At 36.1% G+C, this 18,115-nt stretch overlaps 1 protein-coding gene across 4 annotated transcripts in view; it reads left to right on the forward strand.

Annotated features, from left to right (window-relative positions):
- Positions 1–227: 227 nt before the first annotated feature.
- The window catches only part of TP63 (tumor protein p63), a 230,873-nt gene continuing 212,985 nt past the window's right edge, over positions 228–18,115 (forward strand). For 3 of the 4 annotated variants that reach the window (XM_030330361.2, XM_030330362.2, XM_030330364.1), the window contains exon 1: positions 676–807. In XM_030330361.2, the coding sequence (XP_030186221.1) occupies positions 695–807 (113 nt within the window). In that variant the 5' untranslated portion in view covers positions 676–694. Of the gene's footprint in view, positions 505–675; positions 808–18,115 lie in introns of those variants that run through there. The other variant, XM_032594732.1, reaches the window with a different exon arrangement.

The raw sequence follows: 18,115 nt of genomic DNA on the forward strand, positions 1-18,115 counted from the left end.
TTAGTTGAGACGAAGAGTGAGTTCTAGGTTAAATATAATCAAGGAATTTCCCTGTCTTTGCTATTTGAGATTGTGACCACAACAGGCGGTTGGCTGAAAGGGAGAATGAAGTGGGGGGGGGGGGGGGGGGGGAGGCGGGGGGGGGGGGGGAGGGGAAAACACACACACACACACACACACACACACACACCCTTCCTAAGCAGCTCTGGGGGAAAAAAAAAAGCACCAGGAGCAGTTATAGAAGTCCTCAGTTCATATCAGTATGCAGATATAAGGAAACATTAATTAACTTAAGCATGGTGGACACTCATCAGCTTAGTTCTGTTTCAAAAGTCCAGGCTGCTGAAATTAAACTCTGATGCCATTCATGCCAGCATCCAATCACCGGAGAGACCAGAAGTTCGGCGATGCCTCCAAGTTGCCCACAAGTGTGGCCACTATACCTCCAGGACTCTAAAGCCGTGGTAGAGGGGGAAGAACAACTTTAGAGAGGATGCCCAGCTGGTAAGAATCAAGTGTTTCTGAGGTTTTAGTCACTTGACAAATCTCATTGGCTAAAATCAAGAAACGCTCCGCCTCTTTGCAAATGTGTGTGAAGGGGGGAAGTGTCTAAACTTCTATGTCTGATAGCATTTGACCCTATTGCTTTTAGGCTCCTGGCTTTATATCTATATATACACAGGTATATGTGTATATGTTATATAATTGTTCTCCACTTGTTGACTGTCAAAGAGAGTTGGAGGAAATGAATTGTGAAACTTCACGGTGTGCCACCCTACAGTACTGTCCCGACCCATACATCCAGCGGTGAGTTGAAATGTGACGTAACTTCTATCAAAACTTAATTGGAGTGCCTTGTGTATTATGAGTGTTTCTGCTGTGGACAAAGGGCAACCCCTCCTTGTTTATGAGCACAGCGATATTATTTTGGACTTTCTGTGAACTGAAAGTGGTCTGTGGGCATCTTTTCTGATTTTAGTTCATGTCTGGATCTACGAAGTGACAAGGGTGGAAGACAATTTTCCCATGGTTTCTTGAAAAATTGTCACACCCCTTTAAGATGTTTAAACTCTGTTCTTTGCCTTGCTCAGCACTCACCCACCCAAGAAGAAGAAATGTCATTGGACAGGGACATAATAATCTGTGGTCTATCTTCGAGTCAAAATAAACACAGAATACTTTTGATTTATACATTAAAAATAGATGAAGTAGCCATTGTTATGCTGCCAGATTGTGGCTTGTCATTCTGACTCTAAGAAAGATTTTCTTCTTGATTTGTTTCATAACAAACATCATTTTTTGACAAATCTGACTTTTAAAATTTGTGATGATACTGAATTTTATTTATGTTTATAGGAAGAAACATTTGCCTAGTACTAAGAGGGAATATTAGCGAGCATGCACGATGTGTGTGTATGTGTTTCAAATTAGAGTTTGCTATTTTTAAACTGGTAAATGAAATCTGAACAGTGTTTTTCCAGTCATAAAGTTATGGGAGATATTTAAGTCGTATGTAGCAGTGTGATGTTGTTAATTTAACAGCATGAGATGTGATGTTGGAATTTCATACTTTATTTTATAAGACTAATGAGAGAGGTCCTCTGAGTGTTGAAAATGGTGAGGTTCCAAAGGGGTTAACTTGTCATTCACCACCAGTGCTTATTGGAACCTTGTACTAGAAGTGGAGTGGGCTCTCTGGGAAGGGCTCAGTTACTGTCAAATTGCCTAGGCAATTATGGAAGATGTGTGATCTTTTTCATTAATATGACTTGTCACCATGTAGGACACTAATGTGGACTATGTAGACTTTGCTCCTCTTCCTGTGAGGTTTCTGGTGGGCTGTCTGAGAAAGCAGAAGCAGAAAAGTAAAGCAGAAAGGTAAATGGCGGAGAAAGAAAAGAGAGGAAGAAAAAGGAAAGAGAGAGAGAGAGAGAGAGAGGAAGCAAGTTTGTGGTTTTCCAGGTTGAAATAGGAAATGTAAGTGGTGATTGGATTCCTGCCTTACTGTCTGCCATAAACGACAATGTTAACAAAAATGGACGGCCCTGGAGCTGATGTTCTTGGATAATTTGAAAATTAGATTTAGTTGGAGTTTGGGATTGGGTCAATAAGGAGCAAAATACCCAACATTTTCTGGTTCTCAAAATTTGTTTCCAGACACAAAATTTTCTATCCTACGAAATTCTTTTGAAATGTTATTCTACGAGCATAGCTCTGGTGAAACATTTGCTGTATAATGCTTCCCTTGTGGATATCTTTTTTAAATAGGTACTTGGATCTACCTCAGCTCTAGAAGAAACTTTCTTCTATTGACTAGAAACCCACACGTCAATCCTGTATACCTCTGCCTTAGAGGCATTTCTAGTGATTGACAAGAGAAGCCTTTAAATATAAATAAATGAGAAAATTGCGTCTCAAACTGTCCCTGAAACCTGTTAATTCATGGAGCAAAAATCATCTGTTTTGGACATGTTGTAAAATTCAAAATACCCATAATACTTTAAAATAGTTTTACATTTTGCCAAATGCCCTGAGCTTTAATCATGGTGAGTGTTGTTTCTGGGGAAAGGACAAAAGCACATAGGGAGCTGTGAGATAGTGGCGTGGGGTAGCGGGGGGTGGGGGGGACGGGGGGCACGGGGTCAGGAAACATTTATTCACCTGATAAATGGTGTTAGGCAAGATGGTGTCCTCTCTATTTGTAATTAAAACTTAAGTGGCAAATAAAGAGCAGAAAAAAGTTCGTTGCTGATCATCTATCTACTCTGTGCAAGTCACTGGAAATACCAAAATGGGTAAGATATGGCTGTGATGTTCATTTATTTAACTCAGCGATACTTATATATTTAATAACAGATACATTTTCCTCAAATATTTTAAATGTTTTGCCACAGACTTTAAGAGCTGAATTATTATTATTTTCCTATCTATCCTGCTTAGTGAGTAAATGAATAAGTGGATTATCACTATAAGAAACCTGCGATACTGTATATTGCCAAAGTAAGAATAAACAATATTCACTTTAACGCCTAGTGAGTGAATGGGTTTGAGTTGCTTTTTCTTAGCAGACAACCCTTGTAGTTCTCAGTTTACAAAATCTATTTTAAGAAAGACCAAATTTAATCATTCCATAATCATCGTCATCTACATAGTTAAATCTGTCTTTTTCCTGACCTTGTCTTTTGAAAGAAGTCATGAAAGGGAATTTTCAAAAGAGGAAAGAACAAGATATCTTGTTATTTTTAACTCCAAGCTACTTTAATGCATGATTTCCTTCTATCACAGAATAGGATAAATGAGGGATGCTATTACCATTTATTACTGAATGTTAATGCCATTCCCAAAAAGCCAATTTCAAAGTACTATGATAATCATTCTCTCAGTTAAAATTGCGATTTCACTGTTTTTTTTTCCTTTGCACCTAAAAATATTGACACTATACGTTTATTTCTGCCCCAGTATTGATCCTAATTTACTTTAGTCTTTGCAAAAACTTCTGATAACCACAGAGGCATGAAAACTATACAGCTTAGATTTCCCCTGTGATGACATTGACCATTACAAAGAAGAGGAAAAGGTGGGAAAAATCACAAGCCTTGTCATTTTATTGCTAACTTGGTTTTCACAAAATATCAAAGCATAGATGAAATTATGCTAGATAAATAAATAAGAGCCAGTGGGTAAGTTACCTTTTCTTAAAAATGAAAACTGAACAATAAGTTCTGTTTACATTTTAATAGGTTAAAAACTCAAGATGAATCTAAAATTTAGCATTTTAGAAGCTAAATCTCTGTTAGTGTGCTGTTGGGTAATAATCGAGGCCGTCTTTCATCCTGTGTTTTTTGTTTTTTTTTTTAGAATTGCCATCTAGTTTTTAAAATAGATTTTTTAACTGAGCAATTCTAAAAGAAAGATTAATTTCTTTCAAAATATAATTTTTTGAAAATAAAGCAGTTAAAGTGATAATAAAAATGAACCAAGATTAAATCTTGAACATAATATGATAGCCGAGGGCTAAAAATAAGAGAAAATGAAACATTAAAATTTGAACCACTTGCAAGATGATTTTGTGTTCTTTTTGCCAGTCCCCTCTATTCAAAAAAGCTCAAACTGCTAGCATGGTGTATGGATGAGTAAGAAGTATTTCCTGTGTAAATTACATATTGATTGAAAATGTTATGCTGTACTAGCTGAAAGGTCAACTTTATTCACTCTGTTTTCTAAATATATCCCAAAAGGAAGTGTGGTGACAGAGAACTTATAGTGGAAGATCATTTCATTTATCAGATGAAATCACAGAAAGGCAGGTGTACTTCTGTGTTGGGTGCCCTCCACTTGCCTCTCCACATGTGTCCTCCATTCTTCTTCTCGTTCTGTTCTTCTGGAAGCTTACTTCTAAAGACTACACTGACAGTTCCTTTATCCTCTGATTTCCTCTTGGGTTAAAAGAGCATAGGAATGAAGTTAGGATATATGTTTCCCAGGCCACTTCCCTGTTGGATTTTTTTACTAAAGACTGCAGGTCCTGTCAGATGCCCTTGCCACAGGTCCAAATGTCTTGAGTTCAAGTAACTGGTCCCTACTCTCCCTTTCTTTCAAGCTTAGAGGTGGTAGCCAGTCTCAGCCATGATTAACTCCAAAAAGCCCTATCCTATTCCTTGTACCTTGATACATAGTCTCTTCATTAAATTCTCTACAATCACTCTTTTTTCAAGTGCTCTTACTCCTATCAGGATCATGGCAAGTATGAAGATGAAATATACGCCCACAGTGATCTTTATGCACATACAAAGACTTGCAGAATTGATATAACATATAATAATACAATTTTGTATGTGAGATAAAGGATGTATCCATCCATTGCAAACCAGTTTTTAGTAAGGTTGCTCCATTCATTTTAGCCATCTCCATAATCACTGTTTGTCTGTAACAAGCCAGCATGCAACGGTCTGCGTGTATTGTCTCTATCAGTGCTTGAATTGAAGCAAGGCAGAAGGCAGGAAGAATTGGTTCCTAAAGAAATATGAAGGTACAAATTGTCAACAGGGACTAACGTATCCATCAGTTGTAACCAACAAGAAACTGCTTCAAAGCCTTACAATATTCACCAGAATAAGTTCTCAAAGAACTTTATGATCATTTGTGGTTAGCCCGAAGTATGACGGGTTACAATTCTGTATGCTACTCCTTTGCTGTAAGTGCATTTATTTGGGAGAGAGGCGGGGAAGTGTGTTAGTTGAGTGCACATAGAACTTGTTAAAAGATCTGAATCACAGTCTTAACTCCATCACTAACTGACTGTATGACATTCATGAAATCATTTAAGCTATTTAAGTAAAAGTTTCCTCATAAAGTAATCAGAGATTGCAACCTCTGATCTACTGTTCACGGCTGGGACTTGGAGGATTATATATGAACCCAACAGAACTCTGAAATGCATTCCCTTAGTGTAATGCTCAGTTGTGCTTCTGCGTGTGTAGCACATCAGCTAGACTGGGGATTCCTTTCCAGCAACAATTGTGTCCTCATGTGGGCATACCTGAAGTTCCATTTTGCTTTATATCATCTTTGAATTAAGGACAACAATTATGGGTCTTGGCATGATCTTGGCTTGTCTCTCTCAGTACCTATACTTCAGAATTGAGAAATCTGAATCCCAGAGGGGTATATTTTCCCCAAATCACAGAACAATATAGAAGCAGAACCAGACCTAGAATTTAAGTCTCATGATCCAGTTCAATGTGATTTCTACCACAGAACATATTAATCATTTTATTAGAACTGTATAGAACTTTACAGTTAACAAAGTATTCCCGGTGCCTTACATATCTCATCCACCTGGGAGGTGGGCAGGTGTGAAAGGCAGAATAACGGCCCCCAAAGATAGCCAGGTGCTAATCTCCAGAACCAGTAAATATGATATATTACACAGCAAAGGGGAATTAAAGTTTAAGCTGACCTTAAATTAGGCCAATCTTGGATTGCCCATGTGGGTTCAATGTAATCATGAGAGTCCTTAAAAATGGAAATTGGAGGGAGAAAAAGAGTCAGAATTGTGATGTGAAAAACATCTTAACAGATTTTGAAGATGGAAGGGGATCATAGGCCAAGGAAGGCTGGCACTTCTAGACGCTGGAAAAGGCGAGGTAACAGATTTTCCTCTACAGCCTCCAGAAGGAATGCAGCCCTGCCAGTACCTTGACTTCAATCCAGTGGGAGCCATGTCAGGTTTCTGACCTACCCAACTGTAAGATCACGCATTTGTATCGGCTTAAACCACAAGTTCGCGGTCACTTGTTACAGCAGCAATAGGAAACTAATTCACCACGTAAAGGATTTTTATCCTCAAATTGTAGATGTAGAAACTCAAACTATTTTTTTTTTGGTTTTGATTTGTTAAAGAATTCCAGAAACTATTTTATTTTATTTACTTATTTTTATTTTTTGGTGCTGAGTGGGGGCAGTAGAAGATGAGAGTGAGATATAGTCCTAGACCTCAGGGAATCCAATGTAGAATTACATATATAGAGCTAATACAACGGAGTTCATGGGAGAGTAGGAAGACACCTGTTTGCTGAGGACTACAAATGCAAACACCCACCCTGGAGGCAGCAAATTGGAAGGGGGATCTCTGTTAGTAGCCTCTGTTCAAGTTCCTCAACGTGCTTTCCATGGAGGTATATTATATTCAACTCTTAGATGGTAACTGATGCCCAAAATTGTAACATCCAAGTTGGCTTTCAGGAAAACATAGTGATGTACATTTTCATTTCTGATGTTTTCTGGAATTCAGAGAAATGTTCTATCAACAGCCTGAGGCTATGATTTGATAAGTCTAGGTGGAGCCTTTGGATGACATTGTAAACAAAACAAACCTTTCTGATTCATGTAGTTCTCAGTCCACTATTGAAAAAAACAGCTCTAGACCTTCTGATGCTATAAGGTTCCCAGTTAATTTTAGGTTTACAATTACATTGATACATCTCTCTGGGAAATTGAGGGTGAGGGGAAGGAATGCAAAACTAGCATTTTCTATCAAGCACTGCAGATGATTCATTTGTTTGCACATCCAATTTTGAGACTATATAGCGAGACAAACTTGTACCCAGTGTCCCAATAGGAAGCTTGAAAAAAGGTACCCAATGATATGAACAACAGACACATGCCTTCCTAAAGAGAGACTTCATGTTCTCACTTTACTTAAGAGCCAAATGGATTGTGAGATTAAAGTAGCAATTTTCAATCTGTTTTAAGTCAAGAGAGCCAAGTTTCTGATTAGCTGTTTTGCAGCTCAAATTTGTCCTGACAGAGTTCCTATCTCCTTTAAATAACTCGCCAAGGAACAGTCCTCAAGCAACAAGTGATGGATGGATAAAGCACTATAATTATGATCAAAGTCCAAAGACTTTAGTCTATGTAATTATGCACTTCCAAACTCCTGAAAATCACTTTGTTCCATTTAAAATAGATGAGAAATGGACATGAAGTGATGTGTACTTATTGGTTAGTCAAGGTTTTGGAAATGACAGTTATTAACGTGTTGGTTTTACCTTAAGCCATAATATTTGGGAGATAATTTAAATGGAGAGAATTAATTGTCACTCTGTTCTTATTGTTTGCCTCCTATTCTTTACTTATATCTGAGTCTTAATTATGAATTAGACTCTTTAAGGTTCAGAATGAATTTGTTAAGTAGAGAGAAACAATGTCAGGCTCAAAATCCCCTTGCCACTTTCAAATTTCCAGCACATTTTTCTTTTTTTCAAATGAGCAAGCTTAATTTGTCCAGTTGAACAGAAAACACCCTTTCTCACTTTCCATGAACTCTCTCATTAGCTCTCTCATAATTGAGGGGAAAACCAGCATCATGACCATGTTAAAACTGATAAAGCGTTTTGACTCAAAAAGCAAAATACTGGATGTTGGTGTGATAATTTCATCAACCACATGGTTACCCAGGGTAGATTTTTAACATAAGCCTTTTTACAAATGGTAGTGTAGCTTGAAATAAATAATAGGATACCTACAAATCCATGGTAGAGGCAACACTGTAATGGACTTTGCCCTCTAAAGTTAAATATGTTATACCTAAAAATTGTTGACTGCATTTGACCTTTTTGCTTCATCATATCCTAACATTTCATCAAGAGAGTCAACTTTTAGAGCTTCCTTAAAAATCCCAAGCTTTTATATATTTTTTCTGAAATTCGTCATTAGCTTTCCTTCTTTCCTGTTTTTTCTGATTCTGCCAAACTTCTATTTTATGCTTTCATTTAATAGTGTCCTTTACTTCTTAACTACATAAATAAAATAAATATAGTATATTTATTGAAGCTTTCATTGAGAAAGATATCTTCCATTTTCTCCATAATATTACAACCTCCTCCAAATAGAAAGTGCTAATAAAATGTGTTTCCATTTTGTCTTTCTTTTTCCCACCTTTGTTATCTTGGGGGATGAATGAAAACTTTCTGTTGGACAGGATTTTCAAACTAAATTATGAGCAATCTAAAGGCTTCTAGTCCAAATGAAATTTTTCAGCATCTTAATTGATACTATCAAATGTGATAAATCTTCCCACCTGTGTCAGCGATTCCCGTAGAGGCTGATGTGGATCTGAGATTTCTTTGCTAAAACTTGGCATATTAATGGATGATACACTCAAGTTAATGCTGGTGAATTCAGTTCATCTACAGAATCTCGTGTAGAATCAAGTCTTCTCACTGAGCAAAGGCCTTCGGTGTTGTCCTCCCCATGAATGCACTAGCAACCTTCTTTCTGGCATTTGAGGTACCCCTCATCTTCCTACATACAATTTATATACAATTTTATCTTTAATTCTTGAATCCTTCAAAGAAGTAATGTGGAAAGTTTTTTTTTTTTTTTCCTTTTTACTTTTCTCCTCCCCTTCCTTTCTTCTTTTTTCTTTCACAGAAGCTCTGTATTTCTTTGCTTCTTAGGAAGACAGAATATATATGAAAAAGCTAAAAATATCACAAAGCACATTTTTTTAAACCAGTCTAAGCTTTTCTCTGCAAAAGTGAAACTGGGGCATTTTGTAAGCAAAAAATAAGAAATTGTGACAGTAACATATCCAAAATAAAAACACATAAAACTTACAACATATATAATGTTTGGTTTTATAAGAAAAAAAATTAGTATCTAGTTTATCTAAGTTGCTAAGCACATTTTAAAGGAGTTTTGTAAGTTAACTAATATTTAATAAATTGATAACGATGCTCCTTGGGTGACAAGAAATAGAAAGAGGGAAATGATAATGCTTTAAATAGTTCAACATTGTCAACTATAAAACTATTCAATAATGTTCAGTAAATATTTAATCCTTATTTTGTATATATGATAAGGAATTGAAAAACTGGGACGTTTTTAGTACTGTTTTTACTGCAGCAACACTGGTTCTAGAACCGTCTGAATTAAGTGTGCAGTAAAGGAAGATCATTAATGCTCAGGAGGAAACATAAACATAAATGTTAGAACACTTTAGTTATTCTCAGAGGAAGTATATTCAGATAAAGGTACTTGTGAGTTCGTATTAATGATATCAAAAATTATTTACTAGACAAATAACATGTTCCCAACAATGATGGAAGCCAACAGGGAAAAATTTTTTAAAACAGTTGTTTTATATGGCATCTTCTAGGGCCAAAATTTTTTATACATAGAAGTTATAATAAAATAATTTCAATGTTTGGGGTGACGGGGTGGCTCAGTCAGTTGAGCATCCAACTCTTGACTTCAGTTCAGGTCATGAGCTCACAATTAGTGGGATAGAGCCCCTTACTGGGCTCTGTGCTGACAGCGTGGAACCTGCTTGAGATTCTCTCTCTCCCTCTCTCTCTCCGCCCTTCACCTACTCACATGTGTACGCTCTCTCTCTCTCAAAATAAATAAACATTTAAAAAATGATAGTTTCAATGTGTTAATTATAAAAATAAATAATAACTTCTAATTTGTCATGTATTTTTGCATTTAACATAAGTAACTGCATAGGGATCACAATATCAATGCAACTTAATATATTTATTTCCATTAATGAGCCTTTAGGTTGTTATAATTTTTATTAAATTTTTGTTAAATTTTATAATTTTTATTAAAAATTTACAATATTATATACCAGCTTTTTTTTTTTTTTTTTGACTCATTTCCTTGGGATCATCCCATGGAACATATATCTAAGGAAAGCAAACTAATGCATGTTCAGTCCATACAAAGTGCCATATAATACCTGCATTATCTCCTATAATACATTTTTTGAGGCAAGTGACATCCCAATTTGCAGATGGAAGAAAAAAATACTCAGAGTGGTAACTAATACAACCAGGTGACCTAACTAGTAAGTGGAGGGACCGCTTTGTATTTTCCTCCTCATCTGAGTCAGAATTGGAAACCAGGACCGTCCTATCTGAAGACTTGGCCACTTTCCCCACAATATGCTTCCACCTAAGAAGTGAGAGGGTTCACAAATAAAAAGGAATATATTTTTTCAAGTTTCTGCAAAACATTACTATTGAAAGGGACATACCAATGTATTTTGTCATAGTCCCAGCTTTGGCTATTACTATATTTAATTTTTGCTAATTCAATGGATGTAAAATGATGTGGCTTTAATGAACACTTTTCTATTAACTGGGGCAACTAAAGAAACCACAGTTACTAATTTTTAAAGATGTCAACTTTTGACACTGTATTTCTAGAAAAGGAGGATGAAGCATAAACAGCTAAGTATCTAATATTTATTGAGTTCTTACTATGCACCAGAAACTATTATAAGCGTTTTACATATTTAATTTTACACATTTAATCTTCGAACCACCTTAAAGAGATTTACTAGGATTATCAATTGCTAACCAAGAGACAGTAGTATAATGTTTAAGAGACTGGATTTGGGGGCCAGTGTGCCTTGGTTCATATTCTCTCTCTGCCAATTGTTAAATCTCCTAACTTAATCTCTGTGTCTATTCCCTCATGAATAGTAGTATCTACCTGACTGGGTTGCTTTGAGAATTAAATGAGTTAATAGTATAAATTGCTTAAGAGAGCATCTGGCACGTAGAAATCTCTAGATAGGTGGTAGCTCTTAATATTCAGATTCCATAGATGAAGACATTGAGGCACAGAGTAACTTCTCCAGGTAACATCTAGACACTCATGGAGATGAGTAGGATCCTGATTTATAGAAAATTATTGTTTATAGTCGGTGCCTTAGTTAACTCTCAGTAAATTTTATGTGGGAATGGCTTTTGTCATAAGTTTTGTCTTTTTGGTATGCTTAGAGACCATAAAACAAATCATTTACATTCTAGAAAAACAGTCTAAAGAGGGGAAATGTTACCAAGTACATTTTGTCCCATTAATACAATCCTGGAGAGCCAAATTTGAGGACAAACTGCTCTACAAATGCATAATATGTGAATGAATGAATGAGTGAATTAGTGAATGAATCTTTTGCATATCACAAATAATTTCTGTCATATTTCTCTCTGATATACCATAGAACTTTATATTTATCTTAAGGTATTTATATTTACTTAAATGACTAAGCTCTTCATTGTTTCTGATTATATACTGTGTCTTACATGGAGTCCTGTACATAGCAGGTATTCAATAATTATTTGTTTAACTCAGTTGAGATGTTTTGCTCCATATTTGTATACTTTGTTCCCTCCCCCTCACTCCTCAATCACCTTTCCCTCCCTTGATACATGGTCTTATACCAAATGGAGGAGGACCAAATGGAAGATGTAAACATATAGGAACCTGGCCTACTGGTATTTGTCTCCTTATAACAGAGATAAATCTTGGCCAAAAAGTTGAAAATGAAAATTAGAAAAGCAAATGAATTGGGTTTGAGACTAGAGATGGTTGCTTGTCACATCCATAATTTATTCCTTGGCAAAATGGTTTTGGTCGTCATGGCAAACCATGTGAGAACCCGTGTAAGGCACACACTACCAGAAACCAGAGGCAGCTTGGGTCTGAAACAGGCTTCTCTAGTCACAAGGGAGTGCCATGATTTTCATTGCTCAAGAATTCTGTTCAGTCTCAACCAATGGGAACCTTGAAATGAAACTATCTGGCTGGGTAACTAATGCTACTCTTGGCAGCAGCAGTCTATGGATCCTTTTCATTGAACGGGGACAGACTATAAATAATAGCATTTGTCTAGCACTTTATCACTTCCAAGAACTCCAGAAGTCCTAACAAATAGACACTAATCTTGAACTCCAGTTCAAGGTAGAAAGGTTTTAAACACAAAGAGGAGGGTCACTATAAAAAGATAACAATCTAAATGCTGATGTGGTTCTTCAGTTTCAGATTTTAGGCTAAAAGTGACTATTTTGTTATACTGGACTTTTTAGTAATTAGTCATGCCCTAAAAACTAGGTCATCACTGGGGCATAAATTTTTTTCTAAAAATGGGAGTAGTATCTGTGCTAAGACAGTGACTGGTCCATATGTCTATGTTCTGTGATGAGTAGTTGACCAAAGTTATTAAATCTAATCTATCTCAATAACCTCTCTTTTAGAGGGCCCAACTCAACAGTTTCTCCTCTGGTGGCTCCTTTAGTCACACAATAAAATCCAGGAGGCTGATGGAGAGAAATGATTCATTGTGTTAGCCTAAAGAGCCTTTGCAAAGCCACGCAAGGCTTTAGCCACCCTCATCTTACAAGGTACAACTACCTGGGCAGTGTGCATGTAGCTGCCCTAGGAAGCCAAATGAGGAGTCTGTCCTTCCTCCATTCCCTTCTATGGATGTTTCCAAGAATAGAAAAGTTAACACTAAAAATCATGAATTCCCAAAACCCTGGACTACAGAATATGCATGAGTTTTAAAGAAAATTGGTATTTATTTCATTTGCAATGAAAATATTGCTTTTTTTATTCTTTAAGTTTTTATTTAAATTCCAATTAACAGATAGTGTAATATTAGTTTCAAGTGTATAGTGATTCAACACTTACGTTCAACACTAGTGCTCATCACGTGTGTACTCTTTAATCTTCATCACCTCTTTAACTCCTCCTCTACCTCTCTTCTGGTAACCATCAGTTTCTTCTCCATAGTTAAGAGTCTGTTTGTTGGCTTGCCTCTCTCTCTCTCTCTCTCTCTCTCTCTCTCTCCCCCCTCCTTCCCTTTGCTCATTTGTTTTGTTTCTTAAATTCCACTTATGAGTGAAATCATGTGGTCTTTATCTTTCCCTGACTGGCTTATTTCCTTCAGCATAATACTCTAGCTCCATCCATATTGTTGTAAATGGCAACATTTCATTCTTTTTAATGGCTGAGTAATATTCCATTCATATATACCACAACTTCATGGCTAAAAACAACACAAGGGACAACAGGTATTGGCAAGGATGTAGAAGAAGGACAACCCTCTTGGCCTGTTGGTGGGAATGCAAACTGGTGCAGCCACTCTGGAAAACTATATGCAGGTCCCTCCAAAAGTTAAAAATAGAACTATCCTACAATCCAGCAATTGCACTACTAGGTATTTACCCAAAGAATACAAAAATACGAATTCAAAGGGATACATTCACCCTGGTGTTTGTAGCAGCATTATCTACAATAGCTAAATTATGGAAACAGCCCACAGTCCATCCACTGATGAATGGATATAAAATATTACTTCTTTTAAGGAAATCCATATTAAGAGACCCAATGAGATCACCTGTATGTCATAACTAAGATGCTTACAGATTCCTGCATGAAAAGACTAAATAACTAATTTTGAAGGTCTTTTATAATAGTATTTCGTCAATAGTAGTACAATGTACTACTCAGTGGGAATACATAATTCTATAATTTTTAATAAAATATATTTATAGTATAGTTTCAATTTTTTATGCATCCCTATGTTCATTGCATCATTCCAATAGCCAAGGCATGGAAGCAACAGTTTCAAAACTTTAAGGGAAAAAAGTGAGGCAGGGAGAAGAGGAAGAGGAAAAAAGAGTCTTTCAATGATTGTGTGCTCAAATGTCATGACCTTTTATTTAATTGCAACCTGACCTCTTCCTTTCATAATCCCCAGTTCCTTACTATACTATTTTGTCCGTATAACATCTTTCAAAATACTATTTCATTTGCTTTCTGTATTTATTGCTTATTCGTCTCTTCACTGTGGAAGTTAAACTCCACAAAGCCAGGGTATTTGTGTCTTTTGTGCCCTGATTTATCCCAAACACCTACAACAGTGCTAGGCACTTGTGCATGTTCTGTAAATTCCTGTTAGCTGATGAGCTATGGGAAAAGGGCTAATAAAAAGTCCTTAGTTACTGTTAGTTATATCATTTTTCCTGATGATAAGATATGATTTCTTTAAAATGAGTGGGAAAAAATCATACTGAAAAAAAAAAAAAGAAAGAGTTTCTCGTTTGCCAGGGAAATAAGGCTTTAAAGAGTTGGGTAAATGACTCAACATCACGGAGCTGGTCAGTGGAGGAACCAAAACTCACAATCACCATTACACACTCAGAATACAGTGTTCTCACTCAACTTGGCCACCTATCCTGTTTATAAGCTTGAGCATCTTATTTATCCAAAACTCTCATAGTTGTTCAGGGTTTTATCATGTAAAATCCTTCACATATAGGATTTGAGCTCCAAAGCTAATATTTCCACCTTACAGATAAAGAACTTGAAGGTAGAGAGCTAGTGACTTGCTGATGTCACACAGATGCCTATTTGAGGGCAAAGGCAGACTTAGAATCCCGGAACTTAATCAAATAGTCTTTTTGTTATGACATATTTTTCTCTTGCAGCTGTTAAATTAAAAACTGTACTGAGTCCGTCTATGTGCCAACCCCTATTCCACACCCTGGTGAGCAAAAACTTGTCGCTGTTATTGTGGAACTTGCACCTCCAGCCCACAAATAAGCACGTGATATGTTGAATGGTAGACATTCTCTGTATAAAAGGGAGGTAAGGTAAGGGGTACAGAGAGAGAATAACAGGTTTGGAAGAAGTACTATATTAAATGGATGGCCATCTTTAAATCCTCTTAGATGAAGTGACCTTTGAGTGGAGATCTGAAAGGAATAAGGAGGAGATCTGGGGGAGAAAGAGAATCCCAGGCAGGGAGTGCAGAGATCAGAGTAGCTGGAACAGAGTCAACAACAACCAATTTAAGAGGTGAGGCCAACTTTCAGAGAGCAGGGTTTCAGAAGGTGGATGTAAAGAAGGATTGATATTTCTCCCCTAAGGATGTTATTTTTTCTTCTATTATAAAGAATCACTTTGGCTGTGTGCTCTGTGGGGAATAGACTATAGAGATCAAGTTCAGAGGCTTTGGTTGCAGATGAGAGTTGATGGTGCTTTGTACCAAGGTGGTAAATAGTGGTGGTATCAAGGATATATTTCAAAAGGTGACCAATACAATTGTTGAAGTTTGTAGAAGGACCTTATTTGGCACTTGGGTGTCATTTGTAAAAGGGCATCTTATCTCCACAGCATGGCATTACCTGAGTAAGTGTATGTCCATCCAAAGCTAGCTCTTAAACATGAAAGCTTAGAAGCCTGATGTTTCAACACAACATCAATTTCTTGGTTAACCAAACATTCTAAGATGGATGTGTGAAAATGGAAAGTCAGTGTGTTAACTCGTAATGAGAAGTGTGACCACCTTGAATAAGATTCTGTTGACTGATAAGCATATTCTTCTCCCGTAGATGTATTGTAGGGGATAGCAAATTAGACTCAGAATGTTGCTAGGTGAATAAGGCATAGCAGAAACAAAAATGGAGGTAACGGATAATTTGATAACTTGATCTATCTCCGTATAACTAAGTCCATAAAGATACACATACTGAAAGGAACATATAAATACTCATATACCAGAATATACAGGTCTCACAACAGAGCTAGAGACCCAACAGCATGTATCTCTCTTCTTATTCCTCAGCCCTGACCAAGGACCAAGAAATTCTCTATTCCACTTTGACTAGTACCTTCTTCCTTTAAATATGTTAATATGTTTAATAGGAGTTTACTCTAATTTTGGCCTGAGATCATTTCTCTTTGGTGACTTTGCCAATGAGATCCACTATATTTTTGCTTTACTCACAAAAGGAATGAATCTTATGTCTCAGTTTCTGAGTTATTCCTAGTGTATGTAACTATTATGAACTGTCTTACATAATTCTCCTAAAATTCTGCTTAATAATTATCTCTTACATTTAGACTGATTGAATCAAAACAAGTACAATTTTCTTTTCAAATCATGGTACCTGCTGATCATGTTGTTGTTGTAGCTGTTACTTTTAGAATAATAATACTCAAATAACCTAATTTTCCAGACGTCTCAGTTGAGTCTACCTAAAACTAGACTTTTTTGGATATATGGAAGATAAGATTTCATGAGCTGTAATTGTTAAGCAAAAATTCCTTTGAGTGTTTAATTTTCTTCAAGCCTTTTGCCCTAAACCATGTTTCATTTATAATAAGATGCTTGTCTAGTTGTCTGTAACATTTATATTTTTTAAGGGATTAAATCTAAGCAGATCGTAGTCTTTGTTATTTTAGCTCCAAAAGAGTGTGTTAGGTTGAAGCATCTCAAGTGTTTCATGTGGTCCTTTGTGCTCGGGGAAGAAATGGTTGAATTTCAGCCCACCCTCCACTAGGGCTGAAAAGATTAAAGAATCAACTCATGATTAGATCCTCTCTTTATGTGTGTTTATGTTATTCATGGTAAATGCTATATACCTAATCTCCCATTTATCTGTGAGACAACTTTGTGCTTATTAGCTAAAGCTGGGAAAGTATGAGACCCATCTGCCAGCAAATGTCCTAAAGTACAAAACCAGTTGAAGTATCCCAGTAAACATATGAGATAAATAAATACTTAGGTAAAAGCATGCTGTTTTTATTTTTAAAAATGTAATGATGCCAAAGAAACAGATGACAAGTATCATTTGTGACAAAATGAAATATAAATTATTAAGATGGAAGTGTATATGAAACAAAGATAGGTTGTATTTTCTTCTACATATTATATGGAAAGAAAATCTGTTTCATTTTAGATCAATTCATGATTACTTTGTTTAACAGCTTTGATATTAGAACCTAAAAGTCTCCGAGGTTACTATTAGGGAATTTACTAAGAGGTAAAAAGTGTACAAATTTCTGGTGTATATATTCTTTTACATTAACTTAAAGAAGTATTTCTCAGCTGAGTTTTTTTTTTTTTAATGGAACAGGTCTGATATTACTAATGTTTATCTTGCAAAAGACTAAAGTGCTCAGTTATGCCAATGTTGTGATACCTTTTTATAAAAAGTATCAAAATATCTTAAAAAAAAACCCTAAAGGAATAACCAATAGAATAAATTGAAAAACCTACAAATTACAAAGCACTTTCGTATTGCATTAATGACCTAGTTATTCAGAAATGTCTCTTGTACTGAGATACCTCACACTCAGATTTCAACATAAAATTTCTTGGCCCAACTCTTTCATGCCATGTCCTCTTATTTTCCATTGTCACATGCCCTCAATGTAATTTTTGTTCAGCTTGATGAGCTGGAAGAGATCTTAATTGGGTTGGTGGAGAAAAGCCAAATTCTAGCTTTTGCATTCCACTGAGAACACCTGAGTGGGAAGATCATGGGACAGCTCTTGAACTGTAGCTCTCTGCAGTGTATTTCATAGTGATTTCAAGCCTCGATCATCAGTTACAAAACAAATATCACAGTTTATAGTCTCAAGGACTCACAGAATTTGCAGAAGTGAAAGGATCATTAGTAATATTTTTAAGAGCTATTTTTAGTCTATTGGAACACAATTAAGTAGAAATTGAGACATCTGCTTCTGTAAAATATTTAAAAATCAGAGACTCCTGGTTTCACTCCAACATGTAAGGATCTTTGAGGTTGTCACTCTCTTGCAACAACAACAACTAAAGCTGGACAAAGTGAAAGCCAATTGCTTTTCTTGGACCCATCAGTGAAGTAAAGTTGCAGGACAAATCGCTACCACAAAGCCTAAAAAGATAGATTCATCCAGAGACATATGGTATGGAACTACCTAGCCACAACTGAAGACACAAAGTAGGAGGAAAATTTAATTGGTAACATTGTTTAATTGCTGGAGGTTG

This window comes from Lynx canadensis, chromosome C2 (assembly GCF_007474595.2).
Source record: "Lynx canadensis isolate LIC74 chromosome C2, mLynCan4.pri.v2, whole genome shotgun sequence".
Taxonomy (NCBI): domain Eukaryota; kingdom Metazoa; phylum Chordata; class Mammalia; order Carnivora; family Felidae; genus Lynx; species Lynx canadensis.